At 36.7% G+C, this 21,291-nt stretch overlaps 1 protein-coding gene across 1 annotated transcript; it reads left to right on the top strand.

The window, feature by feature from the left end:
- Positions 1-7,284: 7,284 nt before the first annotated feature.
- Positions 7,285-13,049, top strand: si:ch211-214p13.8 (B- and T-lymphocyte attenuator). The gene is made up of 6 exons (XM_036570821.1): positions 7,285-7,595; positions 10,732-11,070; positions 11,177-11,203; positions 11,782-11,919; positions 12,063-12,094; positions 12,721-13,049. The coding sequence occupies exons 1-6, from the start codon at positions 7,508-7,510 to the stop codon at positions 13,009-13,011; spliced, it is 915 nt and encodes a 304-aa protein (XP_036426714.1). The 5' UTR covers positions 7,285-7,507; the 3' UTR covers positions 13,012-13,049.
- Positions 13,050-21,291: the final 8,242 nt, after the last annotated feature.

Genomic DNA, 21,291 nt, shown 5'->3' with positions numbered 1-21,291 from the left:
AAATGCTGGATATGTGGCTAATTAACCAAAACTATTATCAACATAATCTGTAATTGCAAAAATAAGGACAACAATAGAAAATTTCAATAATACTAATTTGTGTGCATGACAGTCCAGTACAAAAGTGGATGTACTTACTTTACATGCACATTGATATAAACAAGTGCTGCAACTATTTCATGGTCCATTTAAAGACACATTACACTGTGCTTTTGTTTCATACTACTGACTCACAAACACAGCTTCGGTCATACACTGCAATAATACAGCGTTTATTTTAGGGAATTAACTACACTAAACAATCACTCTACTATGTTAACAATACTGAGTATTTTGTTTTATTTCACATTTTATTTTTTCCAGTTGTTTTCATTTTAATACTAGTAAGTTTGGTCAGCAGGGGAGGAGTGCACTGCTGGACATCAAACTCCACCCACGAGCACGGCCATTAGCTTTCATGCCAAACACTGCCGTTTTATTGGCTGGCTACTGAAACATCTGCATGAATTAGGGTGTGCTTCATGTAAATGATATGTAAATGAGGTTCTGGTAGGCTGGTTTCATGCGCTGAAGCTGATTTATCATTTATGCTCAAATCTCCACTTGTTTCCACATCGTACAAAATTGTTACGAATCAGACGCAGAGCAGTTCATACCTTATAAAAGGCAAAAAAACGTGTTCTTTTTTTACCTAACTTTGATGATTAATGGCCATTGGATCTTTACATTTTGACCATTAATTACTTCTTAAATTCCACTTAATCAACCATTCATTGCTTCTTAAATTCCTCTTACTTAATCATTAACTACTTCTTAAATTCCTCTTATTTAACCATTAATTACTGCTTTTGTGTCCCTCCAAGTAAAGTGACAACACAATCAATAATTAATAGCTAGGTAAGAGGAATTTACTAAGTAATTAATGGTCAAAATGTAAAGATCTAATGGCCATGGGCCCTTTTCACAAATAGTCGCGTTTACGTCCGGATTAAGCATTAACAGTGAACTATAATGCTCAAATACTGAGCTACAACAGACATATGTTAGTTTTCGTGCACTATCATGACAAACAGTGAGAATAGGAAGTGAATGGAAGCGCTGATTTAACTTTAAACACAGCTAAAATGCTGTGTGTGGTGCAGCCCTGCTTACTGCTGCTGCTCACATCAAGCAGTGTCTCTGTAGTTGAACAACATGCCAGCAATTTCTGTAATATTTTTGTTTTCAAAAGAAATTAAAGTTCCTCTGTGTAGTATGAATTTGGTAGACGTTGTTTAGCTGTAGCTAGCTAGCAACACTAGAAGCCATTTCTAACTGTAGCTGTGTTCCCAAAATAAGGAAGCTGGTTAGCTTTCATTAGCTGCTGCCACCAGCCGGCTAACGTGGAGCAGGTTCTGTGACACATTTAGCTACATGATGGCAGTGACTTCTGACATAAACGCAAACAAAAACTTTTATATGTAAAGTCTATTTTACAGACCTCGTTTAAACTGTATTAGCTTACAGTAGGCTAGCAGGCTACAGTCGCTAATTAGCTAGCCTACCATTAGCAGTTTGAGGAGCACCAGCTTCGTATGAGCATCAAACTTGAAAGCTAAGTTAGCTCTAACGCTGGCTATGTTAGAGATCTGCCAAACAGCATTATTCTTATAGTTTCATGGCAATTTTTGAAGCAGCACTTCAGAAAACATCCACCTTTCATTGCTTAGTCAAAAACGAGACTTCTAGCTGGAAAAAAAAAAACATCTGAAAAAGCTGCTTCATGTTAGTAGCTTCTAGCCAGTATAGGTTAGCTTAATATAAACAAAGTCTATAACATTCATGCTACATAAAAAAGTTCTTCTTTCTTTTGAAAACAGAAGATTACCGAAATCGCTGGCGTGTTGTACAAAGACACAGAGACTGCTTGATGTGAAGCAGCTGCAGCAGAACTGCAGTAAAAACAACATACAGCGTCTCAGCTCTGTTTACAGTTAAATCAGAGCTTCCGTCCACTTCTTACTCTCGCTGTCACAGCCGAGCAGGAACACTAAAACACAGCTGTTGTAGCTCAGTGTTTGAGCGTTACAGTCCACTACTAAACATTTCGACATCGCGTCTGCAGTAGCTATATGGAGAGGAAGTGAGTTTTACCCTGCTAATGCTTAAACCGGAAGTAATCACGAATCTTGTGAAAAGGGCCCATTAATCATCAAAGTTAGGTAAAAAAAGAACACCTTTTTTGCCTTTTATAAGGTATGAACTGCTCTGCGTCTGATTCATAACAATTTTGTACGATGTGGAAACAAGTGGAGATTTGAGCATAAATGATAAATCAGCTTCAGTGCATGAAACCAGCCGACCAGCACCTCATTTACATATCATTTACATGAAGCACACACTAATTCATGCAGATGTGTCAGTAGCCAGCCAATAAAACGGCAGTGTTTGGCATGAAAGCTAATGGCCGTGCTCGTGGGTGGAGTTTGATGTCCAGCAGTGCACTCCTCCCCTGCTGACCAAACTTACTAGTATTAAAATGAAAACAACTGGAAAAAATAAAATGTGAAATAAAACAAAATACTCAGTATTGTTAACATAGTAGAGTGATTGTTTAGTGTAGTTAATTCCCTAAAATAAACGCTGTATTATTGCAGTGTATGACCGAAGCTGTGTTTGTGAGTCAGTAGTATGAAACAAAAGCACAGTGTAATGTGTCTTTAAATGGACCATGAAATAGTTGCAGCACTTGTTTATATCAATGTGCATGTAAAGTAAGTACATCCACTTTTGTACTGGACTGTCATGCACACAAATTAGTATTATTGAAATTTTCTATTGTCCTTATTTTTGCAATTACAGATTATGTTGATAATAGTTTTGGTTAATTAGCCACATATCCAGCATTTATGCCCAAACTTACATGCACTCCTACCAGATATGAGTACAGATATGCCAAGATGAAAGTGATGAATAACAAAACCGTCAGTGAATTTGTGTGCGCTCATCTTACGGTCAGATGTGACCATAAGCATCTTTAATGAACAAGAACCAAAGTGAGAAAAGTGAAGCAACTGAATATATGGAGGTGATGGAAAGTTAATTAACAGATAATTAGCGGGATTAACACATAGGTGCTAGTAAGTTATCACGTTACTTCTTTATATGAAGAAAAATACTTATTAGTTAATTAACAATGTAATAAGCAGCAATTAGCACACAGATAATGAGTAAGTAAGCCACAAACTAACGACAAACTAACTTATCAACTAACAGTGTACATAATTACTAATTGATAAGTGCTTAATCAATTACTAAGTAATAGCTAATGCTTAATGAAGAGTTAACTAATAACTAAATAATGGGAAACTAATAGTTGATTATTATATATTTAATGATTGATTAGCGACCCTTAATGTAAAGTGTTACCAAAGAACTCTCCAGATAAAGGCTCAAACACTTGCCCCACAGTGAGGTGGAACCCAGTGATGTAGCTTTTGGAAAATATGCAGTGCACTTAGTCCCCAGGGTCAGGATTTGGAAAAGCTAGTGTCATCCAGTAAGTGAGATCTCTATAGTCAGTGAAGAAGTGTAATGCCTGCATCAAATCACAAGAGGGCAGGCTTGGACTCTTAATGAACTATTGAGAGTGAACACAGCAGCACATCTGAAAAGTGTGGTTTCTTTGTCAACACTAGGACTTTTTAGTTTGCTTTGTACTGACAGTTGATATGAACCATAAATTGTTTAACTCTTCCTGCATGACACCCCAAATCTAAACTAACGTTAGCATAACAATGGAGTCATAGAGACAGAATGTATGCGCCGAGTTTCTTTTATTAAATCCTTTCAGAACTTAAGGCCATTTACCCATAGCAAATGTACATATTGAGTAGGTGCACCATAGGCAAACTCACCAAAGATAAACTGAGGGTAGACATGCTGTGCAAACCAAAACACCACACTTAGAAAAACAAGAGACAAAATACAAACTCAATCAAAGAATAAGCAAATTCTTAAGCTCCTGATGAAAAGGGGGACTACTTATACACTGAACACTGAACTCACAAAGGTAAACACAATCCATGTAATTAAATCAGAGGAAACCAATGATAGTCAGGGCAGAGTGGAGCCAGGGTAGAACAAGCAGAACTGGTATGAGGAGGAGCTGACTAGGAGTGGGCCCATGGAGGAAAGGAGCCACATGAGGGCAAACATGACAGTGCTGCCCTCTTCTGATGTACAGCTCCTGAGGTGCGGAAGCTGGAAGCCCAGTTGGGAGGCTTGGACCAACAATCAGCCCAGAAAGAGCAGTAAGCAGAGACAGGGCTGAGTCCACAATGGAGTCGGAGCTGTAAGAACTCTTGGAGCAGAGACCGGGAAAGAGATAAGAGACAAGAGCAGAGAGTGCAAAGAGATAGATTATTGCTTATTCTATGAGGATACTCTAAAATGGCCTGGACAGATTTGTTAGTGCTTCTAGAAAAGATTATAAACAATTGGATTACAGTGATATTTCAAAATAACTATTTTCTTTAATTGGTATCACACATGTGATTCAGTCTTATAATCAGTTATTCAGCCTATTTAAATAGAGAACAGTAGTCACTCTGTTTGGTACCATACAGCCACACTGAACATGGACCAGAGAAAGCAATGGGGAGAGTTGTTTGAGGAGATCAGAAAGAAAATCACAGACAATCATGTTAAAGGTAAAGGCTATAAGACAGCTTGATGTTTCTGTGACTACAGTTGCGAATATTGAGAAGTTTAAGGTCCATGGGACTGTAGCCAGCCTCTATAGGAGGCCTCAAGAGGAAAATCGACCCCAGACTGAACAGGATGGTGAAATGGTAGACAAAGGGCCAAAACCTCTGAAGAGATACAAACTGAACTTCAAGGTCAATGTACATCAGTGTCCATTCGCACCATCAGTCCCTTTTTGAGTGCCAGTGAGCTCTATGGAAGAAGACCCAGAAGGACACATTAAAAACATTTGGCACATTGTGAAAAGAAAAAAACACAAAGGAGACCCTGAACTGTTGAATATCTGAAATCCTACATCAAGCAAGAATGGAAAACCTTTTCAGTTTCACAACTACAGCAATTTGTCTCTTTAGTTCTTTAGCTTACAGAGTGCTATAAAAAGAAGAGGTTATGCAACACTGTGGTAAACATGACACTGTCCCAACTTTTTCAAACATGTTGCTGGCATCAAATTCAAAGTGGGCATATAGTTTTAAAAAAATAATAAAATTTCTCTGTTTTAACATTTAAAATGTTGCCTTGTAGAATTTTAAATGGAATATAGGGTTTAAATGATTTGCACACCATTGCATTCTGTTTTTTTTATATTTTTTAACATTATGTATTTATATTTTGACCTGTTCAGGGTGTTTCCTGCCTTCTGCCCTGTGATAGGATAGGCTCCCGCACCCTCCCCCCCCATCCCAGATGGATAAGCAGAGTGTATGTGTGTGCGTATGCGTGTGTGTGTGTGTGTGTGTGTGTGTGTGTTTTGTACAGTGTTCCAACTTTTTTGGATATGGGTTCAGGATTACTTCAACAAGTCTTTGGCAAGCACTACAATACATAGTTATATCCACAAATGCCAGTTAAAACTTTACACTGCCAAAAGTAAGCCTTCTGTTGACAGTGTCCAGAAGCGCAATTCATTTCTCTGGTCTTGGAGGCATCTGGGATGGACCATCACAGTGGAAATGTGTATTGTGGTCAGACGAATCGGTATCTTTTTTGGAAGAAATGGATGCTCTGTGCTCTGGACCAAAGATGAAAAGGACCATCCAGAATGTTACCAGCAACAAGCCCAAAAGCCAGGGTCTATCATGGTATGGGGTTGTGTAGGTGCCTTTGGCAAAGGTAACTAATGCTTCTGTGTTGGCACCATTAGTGCCAAAAAGTACATAGAGATTTTGGAGCAACATATGCTGCCTTTAAGACGACATCTTTTCTGACTATGAAAAACCACATTTTGCACACATTACGAAGGCATGGCTGTGGAAGAAGAGGGTGCAGGTGCTGGACTGGCCTGCTTGCAGTCCCAACCTGTCCCAAATAGAGAATGTGTAGTGTGTTTTAAAATGCAAAATGCAGGAAGAATGGGACAAAATTACACCTGAAACATTTCACTTGGTGTCTTCACTGCTTAAATGTCTTAAGTGTTATGAAAGGAATTTCAACAATACAGAGTTATAAATACTTTACTGTCCCACCTTTTTTAAAATATGTTGCAAGAAAAAAGTTTGAAATAAGCGTTTATGTTGAAAAAACAATAAAATTAATGAGATAAAACTTTAAATAATGTCTTCAGTGTAATAAAGGTCAAAAATCACTCTGTTATTTTACACATCTCTGTTTTCAGTTTTATTATGATTTAACATACCATCCCAACTTTTCTGATTTGGGGTTTTACATACACTGTATGTAAAAATGTTTGCAGATTCTTGCTCATCCAACGTTTCTTCTGAAATCAGGGCTCTTAATAGGGAGTTTGTGCCCTGTTTGCTGCAGAACAGCCTCTACTCTTCTGTGAAGATTAAATTAGAACATTGCTGTGAGGACTTGATTGCATTCAGCCGCAAGAGCATTAGTGAGGTCAGGTACTGATGTTGAATGATCAGTTCTGGAACTCCAACTCATCCCAAAGGTACTGAATGGAGTTCCATCACTCCAGAGAACACAGTCGCACTGCTCCACAGCCCAGTGCTGGGGGGCTCTATACCCCTTTAGTCAACACTTGGCATTGGGGCATGCTGACCTTAGGCTCATGTGTGGCTGCACCACAGCATCTCATTCTATCGACAGTGCTGTTCTTTGGACACTATACAAACTGTGTGCACACTGCTGCAGCCTCTGTAACTGAACTCAGTACTGATAGTTTTGTACTTTCATCATATTGAATCATTTTAAATGAAAGAACAGCTGTAAACACGAGTCGAGTGTCTTATGAAGAACAGCACGCTAGTGTTAATAGTTTTGCCTGGCATAGATACTATCTACTGTCTACTACCATTAGCTTTATTTATGTAGCACCATTCATACACAATATACAGCTCATAGTAATTCACAATATAATAAAACAGTGTTATTTAAACAGTAAATATGAAAAAGGCACAAATTGAAAGAAAATACATTTAGTAATAAAGACCTATGATACAAAACTACAGCCCATACAAAAAAGCACTGTATTAAAAATATGTTACAGTATATTGTATCTGTATTTTAGAATATGCTGACAACATAAAACAACATTTAATTTTCACAGGGGAAGTAAGATGGCAGGCGGAAGTCAAGATGAATGGAACCAGACGAAGGAAATGGAAACCACACATGTAAAAACGTGTGTTTTTGTGTGCGTGTGTATGTGTGTGTGAGAACCAGAGACAGAGAGAGACAGAGTAGGTAAGTGTCAGAGATAAGTGCACAGTGACTTTGACTTCAGAAAGCCTGAAGATGAGCCTGTTTTGGTTATGAAAAGACACATAACTACACAGTTTTTGCTTCATTCATGATGGATAAACCATTTCTGGATATGACCTTGGTGTTAAATGGCTTACTCCTGGCTCTAATTCTCCTTGGAAATGTAGATGCTCAAGGTAAGTCAGCTTTTCTTTATTCAGGAGCTGCTGTGTTTCAGACACAGCAGCATCAGTTCAGTCAGTCTGTAGATTTAGACTGATTACTTATGTTAGATCCCACAGTGTGTGTAAATTGTTATATGCATATCGTCGCTGTCCAAAGAAAACCATGTATCTTCATTTCTGTCGATTTTTATTTTTCTACATCATTTCAACACATTAGCTGTCCCTTACATTGTGTGAAAATTTCATGATGAGTGGACCAATAGAAATGCTCTAAAATCACTTGGAATAAAATCTATTTACATTAACTTGCAGTGAAAGGTAAGGTTTTTGCCTTCTCCTGTAAAGTTACTATCTTGGAGATGTTTTTCTTTGGACAGCAATAATATGTATTAACTGAGATATATATATATATATATATATATATATATATATATATATATATATATATATAGCGCTGCTGTCGGAACGAAACCTTGTATCTCCATTTTTGAGTTTTTGACATATTTGGAAAATACCTTTTGCCTTTTACGTTGTGTGTAAATTTCATGATGAATAAACTAAAAGAAACACCTCAAAATTACTTGGATAAAACTCTGGTTCCATTGATTTACATTAAAAGTAAAGTAGTACAAGGTTTTCTTACGACAGCAGTGATATATATATATATATATATATATATATATATATATATATATATATATATATTGCTTTTATGTGTTTTTTACTTTCTTTTAATAATTATTTTTTTAAGCTATTGCACTTTGTATCATTTATAGCATTCTTTAATTCTGTTCCATTTGCTCTACTCTATATCTTCTTTCATTCTTTCATATTTTTCAATGTTGATCCAACAGTGATACATTGGTGAGTAAAGTGTTTATCCTGAGTTTAATGAACTGTCTTGGAGGCTGACGGTTAGCACTGTTATCCAAGGATTTATTAATGTCCTAGAGGTGTTATAGCACTTTGAAGAATATCTTGATCTTGATCTTCCTAGCTCAGGGTGATGGAGAAGGCATACATATAAGACACCAGACCACTGGTTACCCACACTTCAAAATGATGTTTTTTCAAGGATTCTTTAGTAAAGAAAATGGTTCTATATAAAACCATAAACACTTAAAGAACCCTTTGCATGATTAAAGGGTTCTTTGCATTGTGAAAGTGTTATTCAGACTGGATGGAGAATGTGCTCCAATTGTTGTGCAGATGGTTCTATATAGAACCTTTTTGAAACGGTTCCTATATAGCATCAAAAAGAGTTCTTCTATTGTTACAAGCTTGACATCGTAACAATAGAAGAACCCTTTTTGGTGGTGTATAGAACCCTTTCTACATAAAACCAGTACATTCTCCATCAACCTGAAGAACGCTTTCACGATGCAAAGAGCCCTTTAATCATGCAAAGGGTTCTGTGAGTGTTCATGGTTCTATATAGACATATTTTCTTCACTAAAGGATGTTTGAAGAACTATCTGTTTTAAGAGTGTTGTTTTCAATTTACTATTGTCGCTTTTCACTCTTAAGCACTTTGTCTTTGTTTTTCCTTCTGCTGTTCTTGCTTTTATTTACGTAAAACACACTGAATTGCCTTTGTATTTGAAATCTGCTACATAAACTTGCTTCTACTTTCACTACAGCTTCAAAGGACATTTCATGTAAAACAGGTGTACAGTATAACGGAAACAGTCTTGCAGACCGATCATCTAACTTGCAAATTCATAAGACAGTTTCCATCAAGTTCTCCTGATGAACATTCAGAGCTACTGTGGCTGCATATGTCTACATCCTTAGATGTGCACAAAATAATAATAACAGCATCAAGAGCGTGTGCATCTTAGAGCATGTACAGTTATAAGATTTGCACCAGAATTTACAGGATCAGCTTTGGTTTGTATAGAAACTGCTTTGCATTGAATATTTACAAGCAGTAACGCTCTCATAATCTAGCAGTGCATGTATGGAATTGTTGTGCAGTTGAAACCACAGAAAACAGCGTTTGTCTGTGTCATAATCAACTGACAGATAACCCCATATAGAAGAAAAGTGTATATTACCTAATAAATAAAATATGCAGTATATATCAATTTGATATTTAAGAGCTATCTATTCATCTAAAAACATATTTGGTCAAGTTTTTCCATTTGAATGACAATGAAATGGCAATTCACCTTACGGTATCATACACACCATGGAAGGTTGAAGCTTTTTATACATTATTTATTTCCTTCCTTAGGAAGCCAACTAGATAATCAAGGTTGTTTGAATCTTATATTTTTTAAGACATGAAGTAAATATCAGTCAGTCAAATATCTGTTGAATTACTGTATTAGTTTGCTCTGAATTTTAAACAAGTGCAGTTGAATTTCGAGTGTTTTAATATGTAAAACAAATCTTAATCCAAAAACCTTTCACACTGGTAGTTGGTACAGTTGTGAATAGCATTGCTGCCCCACACATTGGAACAACGGTTCATTTCTCCATTTGCCTGATCTGTAACATCATTGAAGTATAATTCACTCTGAATGGGAGCATCTGCAACTGCCATAAATATATATAAAATATATATCTCTTATTAGATACATTCAAATATGCACATTTTTCAGTATTAAAATATATGCTAATATATTCATATATGTAACAAGACTATTGAAATGTATGCACATATATGTAGATGTTATTTATTTATATATAGTCATGTTTACATATGTTAAACATGTATTTACAGTATTTGATAATTATACTGACACATATTTTGGGAAATCTGTGTAAATATACCTTATTCCTTTTACATATTGGTAACATTTGATTTTTTTGGGTTAAATTTTTCTTGACTTCACCATGCAGTGCACTATGAGACCCACAAGGCATTATTAGTTCTTTTTGGGAAAAAAATACAAGCTCACTGTTGTAGCCAAAATTCAATATCTGACTTAAGATCTGTTGATCTGTTATTGATCAGCTGATTCAATTTTTGCAGGAATTTTACGCACTTGTGCAGCTGCCATACATAAATGCCAATAGCATTTCAGAAAAGGTCAATTAAGATCACTTCACTTACAGTGTGCCATACATGCACTAGCTGAACCCCATTAGATGTAATTTTTTAGGTTTGTAGAAACTCATTGCAGTTTTCTGTTCCTTGTAGGTCCTGCTGGTCTGTGTGTTCCTGCAGTCAGAGTTCGCAAGAACACTGTTTATAGAGGCTCCAGTAAAAGCCTGTTAAGAGTCCCCTGTCCTGTGACATACTGTGAGGAGATTCCAACTGTTAGATGGTTCAGAATTAAAGATACAGACAAGTCGATACCAGTCAGTGAAACAGACCAAGTAACAGTTACACAGGAGTGGTCTACTGCAGACGAGAAAGAGATCATCTCATATTTGAGCTTCAAGAGTTTATCAGTTCAGGATGATGGCATTTATAGATGTGCAGCTGCCGGATCAAATTCCACATCAGAAAGCCACAGCATTAATGTGTCTGTTTCAGGTAAGAAAACTGATTCTTGTTATGATAGTGTTTAATCTAGTAGCGAGTGAGATTAGTTACAGTGATAAAAATGTGAAATGCTAATCTGAACATTTATCTTCCACAGATACAATCCTGGACACTGTAAATGGAAGTAAGAGCAAAGATTTTGTTTTATTGTACATTTTTATTACAAGTTCACTCTTAAAAATAAATGTTCCTTAACTGGTCTTGGTTTGTATGATAAAAAGTCAAACAAACAAACAAAAAATGGTGTAAAAACTTTATTCTAGCTCATTTCATTTCCAAAAAAAAAATGGTTCTTGAAAAAAAACTACTCAATGTAAGTTTTGGAGATTTGGAGACATTTCTGGTGAAAATATGTAATTGCATGCAATGTGCGGAAGAACTTTTGTAACGTTTGGTTATCCTGATGCTTCTGATTGTTAAGTTATTAGTTCTCCTGACTCAGCAATGCTACTTCTTTTAATTTTAACAAAAATTTTTACATAGTGCAGTTATAAAGAATTGTCCATTGAAAGGTTCTTAAGGGAGCTGTATATCAAAGAGTCTTAAAGCACCTTCCCAGTGTTACCACTTTAGAGTTCTAAATTGAAACCAGTCTATTCCATAGATTTGATTGTCTTTCCATAAATACTCTTGCTGTCTCCACTTTATACTCCTTTTTCTCCATTTTTTTAAATTTCCCCTTTCTTTTACTCCCTTTGACAGCCAGCCCCACTCCAGCTCCTCAAAACGAAGTTGTTAGGGTCACAGGGTGGATGCCCTACATTATAATCTGCTCGGGTATCCTCGGTCTGGTCACTGTTGTGATGTTAATCACTTTCCTGAGCCTACATGGAGGTATATGTGAGTAACAAACTGCTTGTCTGCCATTTTCAACTGTTTATTTATTACATGTGGAATGATAAGTTGAGGACAGGCCTGTATGTTCATTTCACATATTATCATACAGTGTATAAGTCAATCATGTTTGCTTTTTTTCATTTTAGGTTCAAGAAAAGCTAAAAAACAGAGAACACAAGTAAGCAATGCAAGCTTATCAATGTATTTTCTCTTTATCTTTTTAACTTATTGTATGTGTTATATTAGGCTTCAAATCCCTGTGGCTGGCTTTACACAGTGAGATTTTCATGCAACTAGTTGCATGTTGTGAGTTGTCTGCAAAATAATTTCTGTATAACTCAATAGTTACACAAAGCAAAAACAAAGTCGCATGCAATACATTCAGTTTTACACTAGTTAGACAAACTAGCAGCTCGTATTTTGAACAATGTATTGTTCTCAAAGCAAAGTCGTCTGTGGAGCTGCAGCATTCTTTATCATCTCTGCTATCATTTTTTCTAGCTGTCATTGTTTGCTCTATAAATATATATATATATATATATATATATATATATATATATATATATATATATATATATATATATATATATATATATATAGGGTTAGGGTTAAACATTTCACCACGTAAAGCGAGCCTTATTCCCTATATGTTTCTCACTCTCATATTATAATTACTTTCATGCTTCATAGTAGATTCTGAATAATTCATAGCAGTTACTGAGTAAGAAGATTTAAAAATAAATAATAAGTAGTTTAAGGGGTTAAAAACACCTTTTCTTTTTCTGCTACGTGACATCTTTCCAGGTACCACCCAGCCCCAACATTTCAAAATATAATGGACACCTCCACAGCCAGGAAAAGCCAGAGCAGCGAAAGAAGGTCTTTGACACATCCAAAGAAACACTAGAGCCTGACATGCCCTCACTGCATCCAGCGATGGATCAGAAGAGCACACTGAGCAGGAGCAGCGGTGAGCAAGGGCCGCAGCAGATCATTTACGCCACTCTGGAACATCTCACACCCCGAGAAACTTCTATAATCAGCCTGCCTTCACGAGAACAGCTGTCAGAGTACGCTTCCATACGAATTTGCTGAAGTTGGAGAGTTTTAGAAACAATATGAACAGACTGAACAGATTCAAACAGAACTCCAGCAGCCTGAACAGTAGAAGTTACAGTGTACCAGCAAAGCTTAATGTCTCTACTATCAATTCTACAGCATCCTTTTCCTTCAAGACTTGTCAAGTCTCACACACACATGCATTTTCTAAGCCGTTAATCCTGCATCGCAGGGGATGCTGGAGCCTATCCTAGCAGTCACTGGGCGGAAGAAAAGAAACACCCTGGACAGGTCACCAGTCCATCGCAGGGCAGACAGACAGACACACATTTTCACACACACACTTACACCTAGGGGCAGTTTAGAATGTCAAATTGGTCTGACTGCATGTCTTTAGACTGTGGGAGGAAACCCACACAGACAAGGGGAGAACATGCAAACTCCCCACAGAAAGGACCCTGGACGCCCGGCCGGGGAACCGAACTCAGCCTTCTTCAAGCCATATATCTTTTAAATACATTTTTTTTTTCTCAAAATATGACAAAATGGCAGTTATTTTGTCAAAAAGCTGTATGATTTTTCTTTCCTTTTTCCCCCTGTGGTCAACTGTTTGATGTTTGTGAAGTTTTCGTCCCAAAACATCATAAATCATAAATATTTTTAACATGACCATTTTCAAAACTCTTTTTATTCCTTAAAATTACACAAGCTGTTTTACTACTGTATCTTTAAGACTGTGTTCCAATTGGCTGTACTGTCTTGTACCCCATTCAAAAAGCCAAAATACTCCATATAACTTTGGCATGAATGGGCGGGGCTAAACTGCTGTAAGCTGAATAGGCGAATGAATGTAAATGCATTGGTTTTTGTGTTATCACAAAAACAGTGAATTCAAAATGGGCTGCAGCTTAGTTTCCACTGATGGACTGTATAGACTGGAGAGTGAATGGTACATTTGAAACAATACTTATGTACTTCATTTAATTATTTTGCTTTAAAAAAGCAAGGAAAATTAGGTCGTCCATAATATGGGCCATTTAAATATCCACCACATTTGTGTTGGTGAGTAGAAGAGGATATATTTTATTATTATTTGAATTTGATAAGAAAAAATGTCCTTTACGTTATGCCGTGTTTGTCATTTGTTGATATTAAAACAAACTGCAAAAAAATCAGAAATCTTAAACGTGTTATCACAGAATGATAAGCAATTTTGTAATTATTTACATAACTAGTAATTGTGTAACTACACATTCAATAGTATAGAAAAACCATAATAACTCTTATAAAGGTTAAAGTCTCCAACAGACAGTGTTCCTGTGTCTAATAATAATGAATGTAAATCAAACAGGGGTTTGATTTACTGAGTGGAAAACTAACGTGTCAACATGTATCAGTTTCCACTGCCCACAAATAAGGTGTGACTTGAGGTATAGTATGTGTTTGATATCTGACTTTTATAATGAAATGTTTCCAAATATCTGATGGAATCTTTTAACAGATATTATTTAGTTCTATTTTAATGTGATTGTTAATATTACTCGCCCCTGCTTATATAATTACCAGCCCGTGTTACTCATACAGCCTTAATGGAAAGAGTGTCAAACCGCTGTTCTGCTTTTAGTCATTTAGGTTGTGACACATAAGCGGAGATGCAGATTGGGGGTGTGTGTTGGGGTCTTATGCTTCACACTTTGTGGTTTTCAAACATGCTGTCTGTGTAGCTAACATGATGGAATGACGATCACATAAGTGTTTCCACCTATGCAGAGTACAGAAAGTTCACACTTTGGGTGCGATGTTTTCATGGCAGATTACTTCTTCTCACGAAACACATCTCAACAGTCGTCCGTTCATTACAGAATCCATATTAAAAATATGATGGCAACACTTTATTTGAACTAGATAACATTGACATAACCACGCCATAAACATGTCATGACAGATGTCATGTACTGTTCTGAGTTGTCATGACAGAGTTTGTTCAATAATATAACAGTGTCATGTCACTATTACTGTTAACTTTCATGACAGATGTGATCATTTTTGATGTTACGACAGCTTATGTCACATTGCACATGCTAATTTGTGCTAAGCGTACTCCAGTTAACTGCCATGACGTCAGACATTGTGGTATCTGACATGACAAATACGGGTAATTACAACAGGACACTGTTATATTACTGAACAAACTGTCATGACATCTTATGACAGCATACAACATCTGCAGTGACATTTATGGGATGGTTATGTCAATGTTACTTAACAGGATTTAAGTAAAATATTACTGATGCAATCTAAATAGATTATGACACAGTCCAGGAGAATGTGAACATCTGAATTCTGCTACATAACATTGACATAGCAATGCCATAAACATGTCATTGAGGTATCATAAGCTGTCATAACTGATTTTGTTCAGTAATATAACAGAGTCATATTACTACTGTTTTAGAGTCCAGTCTCGGCCTTGAGACCAGTCTTGAAACTCCGAGTCTTCTCTTGGTCTCGGGGTAAGGTGGACTCTGACATTCTTCCCAAGAGGAGATGAGGGCAATGCCTCCATCTGAGGACACTGGAAACTGAACTTTTTTTCTATCATTATTGAATATCATTATTGAATATCAACAATATCATATCAACAACATCCATCATCTAAACCGCTTATCCTTCCGGGTCGCGGTGGGGTGCTGGAGCCCATCCCAGCTGTCATCGGGCGGAAGGCAGGATACACCCTGGACAGGTCGCCAACCCATCGCAGGGCAGACAAACAGACATATACATCCACACCCACACTCACACTCACACCTAGGGGCAATTTAGCATGTCCAATTGGCCTGACTGCATGTTTTTGGACTGTGGGAGGAAACCGGAGTACCTGGAGGAAACCCACGCAGACACGGGGAGAACATGCAAACTCCACACAGAAACGACCCTGGTCACCCGGCCGGGAATCGAACCCAGGCCCTTCTTGCTGTGAGGCGACAGCGCTACCCACTGCGCCACCGTGCCGCCCACAATATCTTTCAGCAGAATAAATTTGTCCTTTCTTTACATGTTTAAGTAAAATTTGTTGCTACTGGCTGAGGATCCAAATGGTCCTGTCAGTGATGGTTTAACTGGGTATTATTTATTTATTCACTGTTAGTAATGGAAGTCAACTCAACTTAAAATTATAAGGTAACTGATTACACTGCTTTTCTTATGTCCACTTAATGATACTAGAGTTCACTTAGTCAATTTTATAGTTCTGTTTCTCAGTTTAGTAAGTGATATAGTGCTTTTGCCCACTAGCTGGTACTCTTTCCAGCCCACAATCCCATCAGATCAGATTTTCTCCTCTACCCTCTTAGGGTAGGCTATGGCATCACTGGGGTTTAAACTCACAATCTTCTGTTTGGGTGAAGGCTCAGATTTCATGTCCATACATTTTTAATACACTGTAGAAAATGTTTGCTGTTTTACCTTTGAAAAGTAGCACAATCAAATGTGGTGCACCTGCCTGATAATCTAAAGTCTCCCCAACATCAGGAGATTGTGAGTTTGAAGCACTGCAAAGCCACAGCTGTCCACATCTGGAAGCCCAAGAGGAGACAATGCATCCTAGCTAGTTTTTACAGTGTTCACTGGTTCTAAAATCCAAACATCCTCTGAAGGCAGATCAGGATGTCATTATTATGTTTTCATTTAATAAAAAAAAATGTATGTATGTTGTTTATATATAGTTGACTTTAGGTGGTGATTCTGAAGTAATTTTAGAGAAGAAGGACAGAGAATGACCTCAACCATCATTTACTTCCACAGGTTACGACACAAGACTATAACATAATAATAATAATTAATAATATATTTAGGACATGTGTTATTTAATGTTATATTTAACAAAATATATTCTAAAATGTAACATTAGTTTTGATATATAACATGTATATTGCATGATAATGAACGTATAATGAATTACAAATTAATTTCAGTTTTTCCCACTTTCTTCTTTTTATTTTTATATTCTGAAAAAAATCTGCTCTCAGCCTTGATCAGACCCGACTCTACATGTTACCATTTATTGTTATGACATGTCAGAATGTTTGATGTCATTACAGCTAATGTCACCTGCTAATTTTTGCTGTGTACTCCAGTTAGCTGTCACAACATCAAGTTAAGGCATCTGTCATGACAGTTACAGGTAAAGGTAATGTAATACTGCCATCACATGTTTATGGCACGGTGTCAATGTCAGTTTTATGTAGCAGGGTTTAAGTAAATGTCACCTAATGATGTTATAAATTTAAGATTGTCTGTGTTTGTTTAAAGTTTTCTTATGTTTTTACCCGACACCACAGATCACACAGACCATTAAACTGTAGGCAGTCAAATTGGAGCACGTAGTTTTAACACATTAGATAGCTGTGTGTCAACATTTACACATCAACTGTCAATTTCTCTTCATTTTTGACATCCTTTATCATACTTTTTCATACTTGAATCAACTACTCTCTTTAAATGCTTTTATTTACAGGAACAGTTTATTATTTACAGATACAGGATGAAAGACCAGTTACCCATAGATATAAACAGAGGGCAAGATGCACGTACAAGCATCTTGATGTGACCTCAATATATGCTCACAAAGCATTTGAAATTAATGTTTGATTTTCTAGGGCTGCATGGAGGACCGCAAACTGCGCAACAACTAACTGCAGGGGTTTGAGGTGCAAGGTTTGAAAGGCGCAGCAAAACATTGCGGCTGTCAACGAGCTGAGGCAACAGAGAAACTGAAAGTTTCATGAAAAAGGAGACTGAGGTGTTGATAAATGAAGTTTTCACACCAAAACATTACACAAGGGTGTAGATTTTTAAAAAAATGAAATACAACACGTCCTGTGAGCAAACATTACACTCGCATCAAAGCACATTTTGGCACTGCGTCTTCTCACACATTAATCTGTTACAGAAACAGTCCTATTTCGATGGTAACGATTCAATTATATTAACTTTTTGGAGCTGTTTTTTCATGTAGTGCTGTTCAATGTTCTTAATTTATAACAGTGATGTTTTTTTTCTTTTTCTGCTTCCATAGTAATTGTCCTGGTGTTTTGTGTGGGTGAATTACTGCTGTTTAATCAAAGCATTTATGATTATGAGGTCTGTAATGAAAAGGCCTAGGCTGAATAGAGACCTAGATTTATTTACCACTCTTAGACAAAAGTACTGCTGTTGGCAGCATTTTAGTGTTTTTGTTCTTTCAGTTTAAAAAAGTCAAAAACTCTGAAAGTCTCTTCTTTCAGTGTCTTTGACAATTGCAAATAACTTTAGAATTTTCTATCTTCCTGCAAAAATATGCTTCAACTCAATGTTGGTGGGTTTCCTCTCACAAACTTCTTGCTTTAGGTCCTTTCACAACATTTCCATAGGTTTAAGGTCAGGACTTTGACTTGGCCAATCCAAAACATTAACTTTATTCTTCTTTAACCGTTCTTGGGTAGAACAACTTTTCTCAGGGTTGTTGTCTTGCTGCATGAGCCACGTTCTCTTGAGTTTTAGCTTATGGACAGATGTCCTGACATTTTCCTTTAGAATTTGTTGGAATAATTCAGAGTTCATTGTTCTATTAATGATGGCAAGCCATCCTGGCCCAGATGCAGCAAAACAGGCCCAAACCATGATACTACCACCACCATGTTTCACAGATGGGATAAGCTATTTATGCTGGAATGCAGTTTTCCTTTCTCCAAACATAAATCTTCTCATTTAAACTCAAGAGCCCTATTTTGGTCTCATCCATCCACAAAACATTTTGTGATCTTTAGCAACTGCAGATGTGCAGTAAAGTTCTTTTTGGAGAGTAGCAGCTTTCTCCTTGCAATGCTGCCATGCACACCATTGTTGTTCAGTGCTCTCTTGATGATGGACTCATGAACATTAACATTAGCCACTGTGAGACAGGCCTTTAGTTGCTTAGAAGTTACCCTGGGCTTCTTTGTGACCTTGATGAGATGGTTTTGTAACCTTTTCCAGCCTGATGAGCATCAACAACTCTTCTTCTGAGGTCCTCAGAAATCTCCTTTGCTCATGCCATGATACACTTCCACAAACATGTGTTGTGAAGATCAGAGTGTGATATGTTCTTTAAATAAAATTTCAGTTGAAATGAAATAGGTCTATGTTTACTTCTAACAATGCCATTACATCCTTGAAAAAGTCATCTCACTACCTATTACAAAGTATCTCACTATATTGGCAGATAATGTTGTTTCAAGTCTTATTTCTTAAAGCAAGCAAAAGTATTTGCCAATATAATTATTTAATTTCACCCACAGACATGCACGTATATTTTGAGGAGGTATTGCTTGAAACTGATAACGGTGCAGCCTTTCACTTCTCACTGTAAAAAAGGAATAAAACCACTGAGCACTTTAGTGTAACCAGCTGAATTTTCATGGACGTAATGCTAACAGTGGCTTGACTCAATGTTAGTGCCCTACAGAAATATTTGCTCATTGCATGCAGTAAAGATATGAGATCATCAGTACTTCATACTTCATTTGTGTTTTATGTGTACGTGATTTACACACAATTGTAATGATATTTCATATTTTTGTACAACATGTTTTCATGTATAGCTCTGCTTATGTAGCCATTGCTTAATTTGAGACACATCTGCTGATTGTGTTGAGATGTTCTGCGTCACATACTTTTACAATATCATATTATCATATTAAAATGTTACAATATCATACATTTTTTCATCATCCTATTCGAATAACCGATTCAGTAAATAAATATTAAGGTAGGTCAAGTTCACCTTGTGGGACAGGGGGTCTCAGGGTAATATCTTGCCTAGGGCCTCCTGTGGTCTAGAGCTGGAGCTGATCATTAAGGGCCATGTAAATGATATCACCCAAATTAGTCTTGATATTTGAATGTGAAGCATAGCTGTTGGTCTTGCCAGACGTTCAGGGTTTTTTGTTATAAAAACGGAACTTTGAGGTTTCTGGTTTCATAGCAAATGTCAACTTGGTGTTGAAGAAAAAATTCGCAGTGGAAAAAGTGTGACTAGTGTGTGTGGTCCTATAGTAAATAACACAGTGACAGTAATAATGAGAGCAGAGGGAGACTGGAGCAGCGGGTACAAAGAAGTGTCCTTACAGTGAAAACTTTAACCTCCAACTTCCACACCAGGGCGCTTTTCAGTCAGTACATGCAGCTGCAAACAACCCACTGTCTGTTCTTCTGTTCACTCAGAGAACAAAGCTCTTCTGACTAATGGGGGGTGGGGGATCAGGGAGGGAGAGGGGGGGAGGGTGTCTTACCCAGCACAAAACGATACTGATCTGAAAAAGATGCATGTATATCTGTGTTTTCATACATTTTATGGGCAAAAAATGTTCAGACATTGTTAATCTACAGAACCGACAACTCTAACCATGCATACTGTGTCCAAAAGTATCCAGACACACCTTCCTTTTGAACTCAGTTATTTTGAAGAGAACCCATTGATGACACACGTGTTCAATTGAGCACATACAGCTTGTATAATCTCCATAGAAAGGTGTTGATCAATAGAACACTCTGGAGCAGCTGCACAGGTCACCATGCCCAGTGCCAAGTTTCGATATGGAGTGTAGCCTACATCCAGTACCACTGGGATGAGTTGGAGTGATGTTTTTAATATATACCTGACCTCACAAATGCTCTTGTGGCTTATATAAATATCTATTATGTTAAAGATGTTAACGTCTACAGAGAACAAACTCATGTACATTTTAACTCATTTTAACGCACAAGTACCAGTTATTCGCTGAATGTAATAACTTGGGAAAAAAATACATAAATTGGCCTGTGCAAAAGTTATGGCACGTTTTCTATTGTGTATTTTTCATTTTCCGCTAATAAATAGAAATTCATCAAAAATTTGCAGATAAATGCTATATTTATGTTTGTTCTTAACTTATTTTTCTTTTAAAAAAATCAACAAAACATGTAATTATATATATATATATATATATATATATATATATATATATATAATTATATATATATATATATATATATATATATATATATATATATATATATATATATAATTATATATATATATATATATATATTATGCCTATAACATACAGGTTATATTTACTACATATGGAAGATATGTATGACCAAGTGGGTCTTTGTGTGCGTTTGTGAGAAAGAGAGAGAGAGAGAGAGAGAGAGAGAGAGAGAGAGAGAGAGAGAGAGAGAGAGAGAGAAAGAGTGTGCATCTCAGCTGTATAGACAGTGGAAAGGAGGGGTGGTTATAAATGACAAAGTGCTGTA

Source organism: Colossoma macropomum, unplaced genomic scaffold (assembly GCF_904425465.1).
Source record: "Colossoma macropomum unplaced genomic scaffold, Colossoma_macropomum, whole genome shotgun sequence".
Classification (NCBI taxonomy): domain Eukaryota; kingdom Metazoa; phylum Chordata; class Actinopteri; order Characiformes; family Serrasalmidae; genus Colossoma; species Colossoma macropomum.
The sequence above is the reverse complement of the archived record's forward strand: the minus strand, read 5'-3'. Positions and strand labels throughout refer to the sequence as shown.

Coding starts and splice junctions, on each gene's coding strand:
- si:ch211-214p13.8 (XM_036570821.1), top strand. CDS start 7,508: ATGATGGATAAACCATTTCTGGATATGACCTTGGTGTTAAATGGCTTA. Junction 11,204..11,781: donor CCTGGACACTGTAAATGGAA/GTAAGAGCAAAG, acceptor TCCCTTTGACAG/CCAGCCCCACTCCAGCTCCT. Junction 12,095..12,720: donor CTAAAAAACAGAGAACACAA/GTAAGCAATGCA, acceptor ACATCTTTCCAG/GTACCACCCAGCCCCAACAT.